Below are 15,514 nucleotides of genomic sequence, written 5' to 3'. Positions count from 1 at the left end.
GAAGTCAGTCTTCACCAAACAGAACCTATGACGAGCAAGGAATTCTGGGAGGAAGTGACATTTATACTGAAAACCTTCAAAGGAAGCAGACAAGCAGATTGCAAGATAAGTGAATGCAAATCAGTCACTGCAGCAGCCAGCCTCCCGAATCTTGCAAACTGACAAAAAGGCCTCTTTTCCCTGGACTGAACTATGCAACCTGCACAGGAAACCAACAAATTGTCCAGGGAATCAAGGCCAGCAGAGCAGATTCTGACACTATCTCAGAAAAAAAAACCACATATGTAAGTTAATAATTACTTGCTCTACTTACATAACATGTATTGCACTGTCCACATTTTGATTTTAGTGATTTTTCCACAGTAAAAAAAGAGAAAATTCCTTCTAAGCATTTCCCATTTTAACTGTGGCTATTTTGAAGCCAATCTTGATGTCATTTCTTCCTTTACTCTCCTCTGCCTATAGAAAGTACATTGTCTCAGCATGAGAAATATTAGCCAATCAAAGAGGAACAGAGGTGTGGGAGGAAAATAGGAGGGAAAGAGGCTTCAGCCAATCAGGGTGCATTAGTTAAGTTTGAGGAGAGGTAGAGAAGCAAAAAAGGACAACCCAGCATGCCTTGCAACTTCCTTTTTGTGTACCAAATTTTGTGAGTACCAAATAAGAGTCAGGTAAACTGGGGAATGATCCTTTATCAACAAGAAAAGTAATAGTGATTTTAACTTTTGGATTGCCTGATTAGCATCCTTATTACTTGTTTACCAGATAAAAATAAAGAATTGATTTTTGATTTTATGCCCGTCAGTTACACTTTAACAATCCAGGATTGATCAGGTGGCCTCTGTATGCACGCTCGGTGGTCAGCTGAATCAGTTATTATCCGCCGTTTCACATGTGTGTACATACAGTATCTAGTACTCCTGATATTCGGTAAGCTTATTCTACAGATTACAGTGAGGCGTACCCACAGCAACCAGATGTCATCTTTCACTGACTATGGTAGACTGACATTTGGCTAGTCGTGCTGGGTTGTCGCTTACTATTAGTTCACAGTATATACACATTTGAAATGATTGCCACCCAAAGTATTTGTTAGTGATTGTTATGGGCAGTAGTTTTGGTGCTTTGTTATGTTATATGGAAGGTGGGGGAAGAGGATTGACACTCACCGGCTGCAGGAACGTCTAATGGAATACCCAAGACTTCTCGAGTGAATAGAGAAGAGTGTTCTGTGCTGCTGCAGGGAGGACAATGGCATTGGCATTCACGTGTACACACACCAGAGTTCACCCATGCAAATCACAAACGATCGTTTTGGTTGACAAAAATCTGAAGTGTATACATAGCTTTTCCGGCCACTCCGAACATCTTGGGCTTCATTCACAAAGACAAACAGCATGCCTTATCCAAGTTAACACACCTTATCAGAGATAACACGCCTTATCTGAGTAGCATAGCGAGTGCCATGAACCCGCAGGGCCTCAAGGCATAAATTCGTAGCGCTTGCTATGCTACTCTGATAAGGCGTGTTAACTTTGATAAAGCGTGTTATCTCTGATATGGCTTGTTAACTCGGATAAGACGTATTAACTCAGATAAGGCATGCTATTTGTCTTAAGGTGGCCATACACTGGTCGATTTGCCATCAGATTCGACCAACAGATAGATCCCTCTCTGATCGAATCTGATCAGAGAGGGATCGTATGGCTGCCTTTACTGCAAACAGATTGTGAATCGATTTCAGCATGAAACCGTTCACAATCTGTGGTGGTGCTGCCGCTGCCTTTCCCCCCATAACCCCCCCCCCGGCATACATTACCTGCTCCGGCCGGCGCGTGTCCCCGCTGTCACCGATGTCTTATTCTCTGCTGGGTTCCGCGTTCCGGTCCTGCTGGCTTCACTTCTTTCTGTCAGTAGAGGGCGCTCTGCTGTTCAAACTTCCTGCCGGGACAAGAAGTGAAGCCAGCCGGACCAGAACGCGGAACCCAGCAGAGAAGAAGACATCGATGACAGTGGGGACACGCGCCGGCCGGAGCAGGTAATGTATGCCGCAGTATTGCGTTGAGTCGTCGGGCATTCGAACGCCGGTATCGACTCACTCCCGACCCGCTGGCGATCGAAAAAAATCTTCCGCACGGACAGATCGACGGGAATGATTGATTTTGGACGGAAATCAATCGTTTGCATTTGCGCAACGATTTCACAGCAGATTCGATCACAGTGATCGAATCTGCTGTATATCGGCGGGAAAATCGTTAGGTGTATGGGCCCCTTTAGTGAATCAAGCCCCTGGAGAGTTGCTGCTGTTACATTGCCAGTGATATCAGTACTTAAAGGGAACCTTAACTGAGAGGGATATGGATGTTTCCTTTTAAACAGTACCAGTTGCTTGTCAGTCCTGCTGATCTCTTTGGCTGCAGTAGTGGCTGAATCACACACCTGAAACAAGCATGCAGCTAATCCAGTGTGACTTCAGTCTGAGCATCTGGTCTGCATGCTTGTTCAGGGGCTGTGGCTAAAAGTATTAGAGACACAGGATCAGCAGGCGATTCAGGCAACTGGTATTATTCTAAAAGGAAAAATCCATATCTTTCTCAGTTTAGGTTTCCTTTAAGTCAATTAAGAGAGACAAGATTCTGGCACTAGAAAGTATATCCTGCGGAGTACCCATTTAAGCCCCATTTGCCTGTGCTCATGGCGAAGTACAACCACTAATAGAGAATGAATGCTGGGCACTTGGTAAAGTCTTCAGGCTTTTTTTATTCAACAAGGATTAATGGCACATCAACAGCCGTTTGGCGTACAACTTCCGCTTCATCTGAGGCATTGTGCACAGGGCCGAATAACCAACCAGGCAACACAAGCATTTTATTGGAGCCCCAGTCACAGTCTAAGGGGCCCAACCAGCAAGGTAATCTGCTGCTCCGTTTCCATGACAGCTCCGTTTCCATGACAGCAGCAGTCGTTGCTATGGCACCTTTCAGTGCCACTCTCCAGCCCGGCCGGAAACTGTGGCTGACGCTGACGTCAAGGATAACTTAGCTCTGAATTTATTTAAAAAAGGATGCCTTATGTGTGTATGGTGAGTTGTGCAGTCTTACTACACCTCCTGTGCCCTGGCATCACTCGCTGTTCTTCTCCAATTCACCTCATTCTGTCCCTCCGACTTGGATATACTATGCTGCACATGTAGGACTAGAAGAGGTGAAAAACACAGGGACACCGGGAGCCCAATATCGTGTATTATCGTTGTGTGAGATAGTAGATTAAAAACAATAACGATTATACTCACAATTCCGGGTTGCTATTAAGGCAACCACTATTCAAACATGTGGAGAAGTACCGTCTCCACTCGGCCTTGTCCTGGTCGCAGCTCCCAAAAACTACTACTATAATAAATTACAGTAAGTGAGCCCCCACGTGGTGGGGTAATTACGGTATCAAAAACACTGTAGGAGGCGCCCTTGTATCTTGTAATAGCTCGTGATCAATAGATTGGTAAGTGTAGTGTGTCTTACCTGTTACGGAGGCACGTACACACATAAGTCATAAAATTGGGTTTAATTGTAGCACAACGAAGTAGACAACGCGTTTCGCGACCACAAGTCGCTTCCTCAGGTCAAATACAGTGCTTAAAAAAGAGAACAATGATAGCGCTCAGACTAAACATACTTCACTAAAAATAATGACATATATATAGAGAGAGAAGGGTTTTAAAACATATGTACACATATACACAGACTTAAACACATCTTTTCCTGCAGCTAAACGCATATAAAACATAATCAGGTTATAAAATAATAAAATAATTCATCCTTCATCATTAGTAGCGAAAGAACCATAAGTGGTTAAAAATATACCACCCTAACTCAATCCTCCTAAACCCACAAAATTACCTGCTTTGTTCTGATAGTGATTAATTCCTTATATGGTTGTAGTGGGCTTCCTAATGAGGCATATGTTTTGGGATAGGTATATGATAGAGTGGAGTCTAATCTTAATAAGATCAGAGAATCAGGTGTACATAAACGTTTAGACACGTAATTAGCAAGATTATTCCTATTGTAGTGCGGAGGGATTCCCAAGAGCTGTGAATGTGGGGAGATGACAGGGTTGTGCGCCTGATAAGCAATATACCCACTGGCTAATACAGCTGTTGGTGCCGAGCGTGGGGAACAAAGGCGGAGGGATCGGGTGAGCTTACTAAAGGGTGGCTTACCTGTGAGCTAGAAGTAGTGTAGCGTGGGCGCCATGGTAGCGCTCGATGATTCCGCTGTTTATATGCGGATAGTAATGGTCAATATGCCCGTCAGCGTGAGAGAACGGAATACCCACGACGTCACTTCCGTCGGAAGTGCGTCCTGAGTAGGGGGTGTGTCTGGGCGGTGGCCATCTTACGTGTGGCGGCTGTGGGTTTGCTGTGGGCATGCCCAATATGGACAGCCATCTTTAGCGAGGCATCTGGTCCCCGCAGCATAGGGGCATGCGCAACGGCCATCTTATGTGTGGCCTTTCTGTACCCGTGGCCATATTGGTGCAGCACGGGACTGTAGTCAATAGGAGATAGGAGATACTCCTGGGTGGTCTAGGCGGAGGGAGGGGCCATTAAAAGACATTCCTACTTGTACAGGCACGTTTAATCCCAGGGTAGGGGGAATTTTCACCTGGGGAAGTGTGATATGAGTGCGGGCAGAGCATTCACTGGTATCCTCTATCTCATTTGGATGTAAATATCTTAATTAGCCATTTTGCCCACAGCCGCCACACGTAAGATGGCCACCGCCCAGACACACCCCCTACTCAGGACGCACTTCCGACGGAAGTGACGTCGTGGGTATTCCGTTCTCTCACGCTGACGGGCATATTGACCATTACTATCCGCATATAAACAGCGGAATCATCTAGCGCTACCATGGCGCCCACGCTACACTACTTCTAGCTCACAGGTAAGCCACCCTTCAGTAAGCTCACCCGATCCCTCCGCCTTTGTTCCCCACGCTCGGCACCAACAGCTGTATTAGCCAGTGGGTATATTGCTTATCAGGCGCACAACCCTGTCATCTCCCCACATTCACAGCTCTTGGGAATCCCTCCGCACTACAATAGGAATAATCTTGCTAATTACGTGTCTAAACGTTTATGTACACCTGATTCTCTGATCTTATTAAGATTAGACTCCACTCTATCATATACCTATCCCAAAACATATGCCTCATTAGGAAGCCCACTACAACCATATAAGGAATTAATCACTATCAGAACAAAGCAGGTAATTTTGTGGGTTTAGGAGGATTGAGTTAGGGTGGTATATTTTTAACCACTTATGGTTCTTTCGCTACTAATGATGAAGGATGAATTATTTTATTATTTTATAACCTGATTATGTTTTATATGCGTTTAGCTGCAGGAAAAGATGTGTTTATGTCTGTGTATATGTGTACATATGTTTTAAAACCCTTCTCTCTCTATATATATGTCATTATTTTTAGTGAAGTATGTTTAGTCTGAGCGCTATCATTGTTCTCTTTTTTAAGCACTGTATTTGACCTGAGGAAGCGACTTGTGGTCGCGAAACGCGTTGTCTACTTCGTTGTGCTACAATTAAACCCAATTTTATGACTTATGTGTGTACGTGCCTCCGTAACAGGTAAGACACACTACACTTACCAATCTATTGATCACGAGCTATTACAAGATACAAGGGCGCCTCCTACAGTGTTTTTGATATGCTGCACATGCACAGTATCTGCTAGGTGCCTTGTGACCGTGCATGCGTGCTCAGGTCACCAGGAAGCATGGTCGTAAGGCCTCCTAGTGGACATACTGTCTGAGTCGGAGGTCACCAACTGCGCTTACCGGGGGTGACAGAATGAGGCAAATTGGAGCAGAACGGAGAGTAACGCCGGGGACAGGAGGTGTGGTAAGACTGCACAACTCCCATTCACACATAAGGCATTCTTTTTTAAATAAAATACAATTTAAATAAAGTTTTTAAAGGGTGGTTGAAGGAGGGGGGCCCAAATAGTCTACTTTGCTTAGGGCTCCATACGGCCTTAATCCGGCTTTGCCTTTGTGCAGAGTGGCGGCAAATGGCTACTGACAAAGCAGAAGTTGTCCATGAAACGGCTGTCATGCCACTGTTTGTACCCTCACTGCTGTCTTATTGTCTGTTGATGTGCCACTAATCCTTGTTGGATAAATAAAGCCTGAAGAATTTACTGAGGGCCCAGCATTCTTCCTCGGATGTCCGTACTTACTCTGTTGTTGTTGTTGTTCTTGTCTCTGAGTTGATCGCATGTCACTTCTTCCACAGACAGAAACCTCATCTCTCTGGAATTAGCTGACCGACCAAACTACTTCCTGTGTGTGTCAAACAACGGCACCCTACTGGTGTCCAAGTGGCAACGGAGTGAAGTCTTCCAGAGTCTCTGTACCTTTAGAATCCACCAGAGCGCCTGGATCTCTGGATTCAGCGCCTTTGAGAGCATTGCCAGGCCAAGATACTTCCTGCGGATTTCCCCTTCCATCATCTCCCTGAGGAAGTATCATCACTCCTTGGCATTCAGGCGCTCCACACTGTTCAAGTTATCAGGTAGGAATCTCTGAATAGCATAGATCAGGGATGTTTGACTCCAATCCTCAAGGGACGAGGTCCTCACACATTTTTGGAACAGCTCAAATTAATTGATGGGACTGAATCGGGAAAGGTGTGGTTCATCAAGTAGATTACGTCTTCATTTCTCAGTCCATCCTAAACACTGGCATGGATATGGCCCTCAAGGACTGGAGTTCAACACCTGTGGTGTAAATGGTTGGTCTTTCTTCAGTGTGTACTTGGTAGCTACAATACCAGCCCGAATTCTGCACAAAAATGCTGCACCCTCTTCAGATATTGCCATTCTGGTGGGTACCAAAGTCTTCAACCTTCCTAAGTATATTCCTTATTAGACTGAAGGTGGGTTCACGCAACCAATCTTGATTGGCCAATTTTACCATTTCCGCATAGTATGAGAGCTTACATGCTGTTCAAAGTATGTTGGCCTTCTAACTACATGGAAGTGCTAAAATTGGCTAATCAAGATTGGATGTGTGCATGCAATTTGAGTCCTCAACTTCTCAACTTCTCTCCAGTTCAAGTTGTATACGGTTGTGAAGTCTAGCACTTACTGTCGGGAAGGGCTGTTGCAGAAGTTGTGGCACTCATATACACACACACACACACACACACACACACACAAATACACTACAAACTGTGCACAAATACACAACAAATATACACACACTCAAGCTTTTTTTTGACACATGCTTTTCTTTAATTGCAGATGTAAAACGGCCCCTTAAGGTGCCCATAGACCTGACGATTATGGGCAGATTTGACAAAGAGACAAATGTATCAGTAATCGAATCTGATTAGAGATACATTTGTATCTTGTCGAAGCTGCCCATATACTACAGGCCGATTCCTGTCCGATTTCAGCATGAAATATTCAGGGAATCATCTGAGCCTGCCGGGTCCGCACCGCCACTGCCCCCAATGTATAAATGTGCCCCCCCTAGTGTGTGCATTTATACATTACCTGTCCTGTAGCAGCCTCCGCGCAGTGTCCATCTATGTCGCTGGGTTCTAAGAGCCGCATAGTGTACATGCTAGCAGCGCATAGTGTTTGGCGTTAGCGTGTATGCGGAACCCGGCTAGATGGACGAACACTGTGCGGAGGCTAACACAGGACAGGTAATGTACACACGGGGGGGGGGGGGGGGGGGGGGGGGGTTTACATTTATACATTGCGGTTGCAGGGATTTCGTCACTTGTTCCAAAATCATCCGCAATACCGCCGCGCACCAGATCAACCAACTTGACATCTTGCAGCATGCGCGATCGACCATGCAACCAATTTCCATTCCGAAATTGATCGCTTTGTCGGACGGGCATGCACTCAGCGGCACCGATTATTATCCAATTCGATTAATATAATTGAATTGGATGGTCGATCGGCCGCCAAGTCACCTGTTGTACAGTACAGACCAAAAGTTTGGACACACCTTCTCATTCAAAGAGTTTTCTTTATTTTCATGACTATGAACATTGTAGATTCACACTGAAGGCATCCAAACTATGAATGAACACATGTGGAAGTATAGTACATAACCAAAAAGTGTGAAACAACTAAAAATATGTCATATTCTAGGTTCTTCAAAGTAGCCACCTTTTGCTTTGATTACTGCTTTGCACACTCTTGGCATTCTCTTGATGAGCTTCAAGAGGAAGTCACCTGAATTGGTTTTCACTTCACAGGTGTGTCCTGTCAGGTTTAATAAGTGGCATTTCTTGTATCTTGCATTTAGTTGGACCATCATTTATTTTTCGACAAAACAATGACCCCAAACACACCTCCAAGCTGTGTAAGGGCTATTTGACCAGGAAGGAGAGTGATGGGGTGCTGCGCCAGATGACCTGGCCTCCACAGTCACCAGACCTGAACCCAATCGAGATGGTTTGGGGTGAGCTGGACTGTAGAGTGAAGGCAAAAGGGCCAACACGTGCTAAGCATCTCTGGGAACTCCTTCAAGACTGTTGGAAGACCATTTCAGGTGACTACCTCTTGAAGCTCATCAAGAGAATGCCAAGAGCGCGCAAAGCAGTAATCAAAGCAAAAGGTGGCTACTTTGAAGAACCTAGAATATGACATATTTTCAGTTGTTTCACACTTTTTGGTTATGTACTATACTTCCACATGTGTTAATTCATAGTTTGGATGCCTTCTGTGATGAAACGCGGAAAAGCCGCTGTCTCTCAAGGCGAGGCGGCTGTTTCCGCGTCCAGCATGGCGTCACAACGCGGAAAAAACGCTGCATGCCGCTTAGGCAGAGCGGCGGAATCCGCATTGGGAATGGCGGAATCCGCATTGGAGGCGGCTCCCGCACTCAGTTCACTGGATACATTGCAAAACAGTACTGGTGTGGCTGGGATTGATAGTCCACCAAGATTCAGACTTACACGCGCGCGAGCACAGAGGCAGAGTTTAAATAGCAGTTAGAAGGGTGTCGGCTGACCAGCTGGGTCAGCTGACAAATTCCACTGCTCCCATTGGACCAGCAATTAGGGAGGTCCTGGAAAGGTCCTAGAGTATATATACTGCTGGTTGTTCACTTGCTCTTTGTCTGGCGTGCGATCACATATGTGGGAGCACCCAGATCCGTAGTCAGATCCGCAAGTGTGCCGGAACCAGCTGGAGCTGTAATCCTACACTTAGCTAGATTCTGTTGATAGCTAAAGTACTAGTTTGATTGTGATTATTTGTTATGACTTTTGCCTGCCTTGACTACCCTCCTGAACTCTGATCTTGCACCTCGATATTCCTGATACTCTGTTGCCGAACCCCGGCTCATTCCTTGACTCTGCTTCTGCCTCCTGATTTTGTACCCCGATATTTCTGATACTCCGTTGCTGAACCCTGCCTGTACTTTGACTCCGCCTTTGCCCTCTGATCTTGTACTTTATCTGTCCGTGTGTGTACGACCTGGCTTGTCTGACCTCGAGAACCGACCTTACTGTTAGAGGCGGTTCCTCGCTCTGTTAGTGATCCTTCCTCCTGAAGGTTACTTTCAGTCTGTCCTTCCTACTGTCAGTCTGACTCCTCCCGTCTTGGAGAGCTCAGGTCTGCGGAAGGAATCTGTGCAGTACTCCTTGCTGCACTGAGGCCTAGTCCTCAAAGTGTTACTGTTACACCAAACACTACACTCTACTCAGGTGAACAGAGGTTAGCTAGTATATCGGATTATCAGTGATACTGCAGATCACGTATAATCTGGTATACATCTGTATTCCCAGTGATTCTGCAGATCACTGGTAATCAGGTCCTCTCTGTGCTTCACCGATCGTTACAGAACGCCAGACCAAAAATACTGATGGACGCACGAGCTGACCCTCTGTCTGTGCTTGCCACTTCGGTGGATAACATCCATCAAGCACTGGGCCAGCACAAAGCCTTAATTGATGCTCTTAAAGGCTCTGTGCAAACCCTTCAGACGTCAGTTGATTCGGTGCGATCCCCTCCTAGTGATGACATACGTATGCCTGTACCTGATAAATTTTCCGGCCACAAGTCTGACTTCCGGAATTTTAGGAGTAGAGTGTTGTCATACTTCGAGCTGAGACCCCGATCCTCGGGGACTGAGACCCAACGGGTCATTTTTATTAAAACATTGTTAACCGGTGACTCCCAGACCTGGGCATACAATCTGCCTCCCACAGATACAGCTCTGACCTCAGTGGAGGAATTTTTTAAGGCTATGGCTGTGATATACGACGACCCTGACCTTGCGGCAACCTCTGAGCGGAAGCTCAAACTTTTGCGCCAAGGCAGAGGGTCAGTCGAGGATTACGCGGCAGAATTCCGTAGGTGGTCCGTCACCGCTAGATTTGACAACTTTGCCCTGATAGATTACTTCCTGTCTGGGTTATCGGAGGAGGTCTCCGACCTAATGTTAACTGTGCCTGAGCCCAAGACAGTTGATCAGGCCATATCATCGGCCGTTCGAGTTGATCGCAGGCTACGTCATCAGAGGCAGGCTAGGGGCAGTCACCGTGTCAGGGTGACTTTGTACGCGGCACCATCCGCTACTCCCCTAGTAACACCTTATCCGCCTGTCTCAACCTCTCCGGCCTTGCCTCCGCCCGAACCAATGCAGATTGGTCGAGCGAAACTGCCCGAACAAGCCGGGAAACGAGTCTGCCTAGGAGTAGTGGGGGGTGACACCCTAGGCACGCCATTCTCACACCAAAAAGAGAAAAGATTGCTTCTCCCCTGTACGATTACATGGGATAATAAGTCTGTAGCCACTGAGGCTTTTATTGATTCGGGCTCAGCGGCTAATTTTATGAACACTGAATTTGCTCAGGAGTTGGGTATTCCTCTCACTCCAGTGAGTCCCCCCATTCAGGTCACGGCAGTAGACGATTCCCCTCTGCAACGGAATCGTTCCCTGTCACAGACACCGCAGGTGAAGGTCACCTTAGGGGTACTGCATGGGGAACATCTACAGTTTTTTGTATTGCATATGTCAACCTCCACTATCATCCTAGGCATGCCGTGGTTACAAGTCCATTCTCCACAAATAGACTGGGCTACGGGTCAGATAACCAGATGGTCCGATCATTGTCACCAGCACTGTTTAGGGAGGGTGACTTTGGGCCAAACCAGGGTTCAGGTGGAGGGGGTTCCTGAACAGTACATGGAATATGCTGACGTATTTTGTCCCAAGGCAGCGGATAAGTTACCCCCACATCGCCCTTTCGACTGTCCCATTGAACTCCGTTCCGGTTGTGTACCTCCCCGGGGTCATTTGTACAATCTGTCAGGGCCCGAAAAATTGGCCATGCAGGAGTACATCCGTGAAAATTTGGCCAAGGGTTTCATTCGCCCGTCCCGGTCCCCTGCTGGAGCAGGGTTCTTTTTTGTCAAAAAGAAAGATGGAGGCCTGCGACCCTGCATCGATTATCGCGGTCTCAACAAGATTACTGTAAAAAATCGCTATTCGTTGCCACTGATAGATGATTTGTTCACTCAGATTACGGATGCTAAAATCTTTTCTAAGTTAGACTTGCGGGGCGCGTACAATCTGGTGCGCATAAGAAGGGGCGATGAGTGGAAAACAGCTTTTAATACACTAGACGGGCATTATGAGTACCTGGTGATGCCCTTCGGGCTATGTAATGCTCCGGACGTTTTTCAGGAACTCATTAACGAGGTATTCCGGGAGGTGTTGGGGAAATTTGTTCTGGTTTATCTTGATGATATTCTTATCTTCTCCAACAACCTCGCTGAACATAGAAACCATGTGAGGTTTGTGTTGAATCAGTTAAGGCAGAACTCGTTATACGCAAAACTTGAGAAGTGCATCTTTGAAGTAACATCTGTCGCTTTCTTGGGGTACATAATCTCCACCACGGGCCTATCTATGGATCCTGCCAAGGTCTCTGCTGTTCTGGAGTGGCCACAACCGGTTGGGTTGAAATCCCTTCAGCGCTTTCTTGGCTTCGCCAACTACTATAGACGGTTTATAAAGGGGTACTCCACGGTCATTGCTCCCCTTACCTGTCTCACTAAGAAGGGGGCAGATACCACCCACTGGTCTCCTGAGGCTTTACAGGCTTTTGCCACCCTGAAGGGCCTATTCTGTTCAGCACCCATCCTCAGACATGTGGATGCCTCTTTCCCATTCATTGTAGAGGTGGATGCTTCGGAGGTTGGGGTGGGGGCTGTGCTGTCTCAGCGGTCAGGCTTGCAGGGTAGATTGCACCCGTGTGCGTATTTCTCTCGCAGGTTCTCCCCTGCAGAGAGGAATTACGATATTGGCAACAGGGAGCTTTTGGCCATCAAGTTGGCTTTCGAGGAATGGCGACATTGGTTAGAAGGAGCTGAGCATACCATCACGGTTTACACCGATCACAAAAACCTAGAGTATATCGAGGGGGCTAAGAGGTTGAGCCCGCGTCAGGCTCGGTGATCGCTGTTCTTCTCCAGGTTTAGTTTCATTATTACGTACACTCCAGGTAGCAAAAATGTTAAGGCGGATGCATTATCCAGGTGTTTCGAGTCAGAGACAGCACAGCCCTCCGTTCCAGAGACCATTGTTCCCCAGAGGTTGATACTGGCAGCAACTGGAACTTGGGAGGACTGGAAGGAGACTTTGACTCCCTTTCAGCAGGACATCCCGGAAGGGAAGCCCGCAGGGGTTTTGTTTATTCCTCTGCCATTTCGTCTCCAGGTACTGGAGATGTTCCATGCGCATAAGAATGCTGGCCATCCAGGGGCATCTAGAACACAGGATCTGGTGGCCAGATGCGCCTGGTGGCCGTCACTGGCAGCAGATTGCAAGGAATATGTGAAGGAGTGTACGATATGTGCCAGGAGCAAACCCTCCCGGCTGGCACCTGTCGGTACCTTACAGCCTTTGCCCACCCCGAGTGAGCCGTGGACCCACCTGTCCATGGATTTTGTGGGTGAGCTTCCCAGATCTGAAGGCATGACAGTCATTTGGGTCATAATTGACCGCTTTAGCAAGATGGCCCACTTTGTGCCATTGAAGGGACTCCCCTCAGCTCAGGAGTTGGCCGAGTTATTTATTACACATGTATTCCGATTGCACGGCATTCCTGAAGACATAGTTTCAGATAGGGGAGTGCAATTTGTTTCCCGATTTTGGAAGGCTTTTTGCCAACTCATGGGCATAAAGCTATCATTCTCGTCTGGTTTTTATCCTCAGACAAATGGCCAGACTGAGAGGATAAACCAGTCCTTAGAGCAGTTTTTGAGGTGTTATGTTGCAGAGGCGCAAGACGATTGGGTCAGATTCTTGCCCTTCGCGGAGTTTGCTCAGAATAATTTAAAAAATTCGTCCTCCGGATTTTCCCCCTTTCAGGTAGTGACAGGGAGATCACCCAAATTTTCCCCATTGCCTGTGGTCTCCACTCCGTTCCCAGCCCTGGAGCTCTGGCAAAGGTCATTTAGGAACCTTTGGGGGACGGTAAGAAGTAACCTGGAAAAAGCATTTCTGAGTCAGAAGGGTCAAGCTGATAAAAGACGCTCAGTGGAGTGGAGGTTCAGACCAGGAGACTTGGTCTGGGTATCTACACGTCACTTGACCCTGAGACAACCTTCTGATAAACTTGGTCCCAGGTTTGTGGGTCCATTCCCGGTTGTCAGGAAAATTAATGATGTTACATATACCGTTGACCTTCCCACCAGCATGCGGGGAGTAAGGTCTTTCCATGTATCCCTTCTTAAACCAGCAGTCCAGGTGGGTCCCACTCCTCCTCCTCCTGTATTGGTAGATGCCCAACCCGAATATGAGGTGGAGAAGATTATTGATTCACGTACTGTACAAAACTCGGTACAGTATCTCGTTCATTGGAAAGGGTACGGCATTGAAGAGAGGCAATGGGTACCAGGGAGGCGTATGCATGCGGATGAGTTAAGGAGGGAGTTTCATGCCTTACACCCCGAGAAGCCTGGTAGGAGTTGTCCGGAGTCCACTCCTCGGGGGGGGGGGGGGGGGGGGGGGGGTACTGTGATGAAACGCGGAAAAGCCGCTGTCTCTCAAGGCGAGGCGGCTGTTTCCGCGTCCAGCATGGCGTCACAACGCGGAAAAAACGCTGCATGCCGCTTAGGCAGAGCGGCGGAATCCGCATTGGGAACGGCGGAATCCGCATTGGAGGCGGCTCCCGCACTCAGTTCACTGGATACATTGCAAAACAGTACTGGTGTGGCTGGGATTGATAGTCCACCAAGATTCAGACTTACACGCGCGCGAGCACAGAGGCAGAGTTTAAATAGCAGTTAGAAGGGTGTCGGCTGACCAGCTGGGTCAGCTGACAAATTCCACTGCTCCCATTGGACCAGCAATTAGGGAGGTCCTGGAAAGGTCCTAGAGTATATATACTGCTGGTTGTTCACTTGCTCTTTGTCTGGCGTGCGATCACATATGTGGGAGCACCCAGATCCGTAGTCAGATCCGCAAGTGTGCCGGGACCAGCTGGAGCTGTAATCCTACACTTAGCTAGATTCTGTTGATAGCTAAAGTACTAGTTTGATTGTGATTATTTGTTATGACTTTTGCCTGCCTTGACTACCCTCCTGAACTCTGATCTTGCACCTCGATATTTCTGATACTCTGTTGCCGAACCCCGGCTCATTCCTTGACTCTGCTTCTGCCTCCTGATTTTGTACCCCGATATTTCTGATACCCCGTTGCTGAACCCTGCCTGTACTTTGACTCCGCCTTTGCCCTCTGATCTTGTACTTTATCTGTCCGTGTGTGTACGACCTGGCTTGTCTGACCTCGAGAACCGACCTTACTGTTAGAGGCGGTTCCTCGCTCTGTTAGTGATCCTTCCTCCTGAAGGTTACTTTCAGTCTGTCCTTCCTACTGTCAGTCTGACTCCTCCCGTCTTGGAGAGCTCAGGTCTGCGGAAGGAATCTGTGCAGTACTCCTTGCTGCACTGAGGCCTAGTCCTCAAAGTGTTACTGTTACACCAAACACTACACTCTACTCAGGTGAACAGAGGTTAGCTAGTATATCGGATTATCAGTGATACTGCAGATCACGTATAATCTGGTATACATCTGTATTCCCAGTGATTCTGCAGATCACTGGTAATCAGGCCCTCTCTGTGCTTCACCGATCGTTACACCTTCAGTGTGAATCTACAATGTTCATAGTCATGAAAATAAAGAAAACTCTTTGAATGAGAAGGTGTGTCCAAACTTTTGGTCTGTACTGTATGTATGGCCACCTTTTAGCTACCTATGATCTGATATGAATCATGCTCCTCTCTAGCTGCAGATGCAACAATTGCAATCACAAAGCCATGAAGTCACACACCTCTTATCTTCTGCTCGTTTTTCTTATTTTTTTTCTATTCACTTACAATGAGACATCGAGCGGCAAAACGATCGAACGGTGTTCGGACATGTCGGAAATGATCTATCCATCTAATCAGCTAAAAAAC

The 15,514-nt window shown here is 47.2% G+C and overlaps 1 protein-coding gene across 1 annotated transcript in view; it reads left to right on the top strand.

Moving 5' to 3' along the window:
• The window catches only part of LOC137537950 (mucin-2-like), a 343,213-nt gene that overhangs the window by 146,977 nt on the left and 180,722 nt on the right, over window positions 1-15,514 (top strand). The window contains exon 34 of the mRNA XM_068259877.1: window positions 6,314-6,592. Coding sequence (XP_068115978.1) covers window positions 6,314-6,592 — 279 coding nt within the window. The remainder of the gene's footprint in view (window positions 1-6,313; window positions 6,593-15,514) is intronic.

The sequence above is a fragment of the Hyperolius riggenbachi genome, chromosome 11 (assembly GCF_040937935.1).
Source record: "Hyperolius riggenbachi isolate aHypRig1 chromosome 11, aHypRig1.pri, whole genome shotgun sequence".
Lineage (NCBI taxonomy): Eukaryota > Metazoa > Chordata > Amphibia > Anura > Hyperoliidae > Hyperolius > Hyperolius riggenbachi.
The sequence above is the reverse complement of the archived record's forward strand: the minus strand, read 5'-3'. Positions and strand labels throughout refer to the sequence as shown.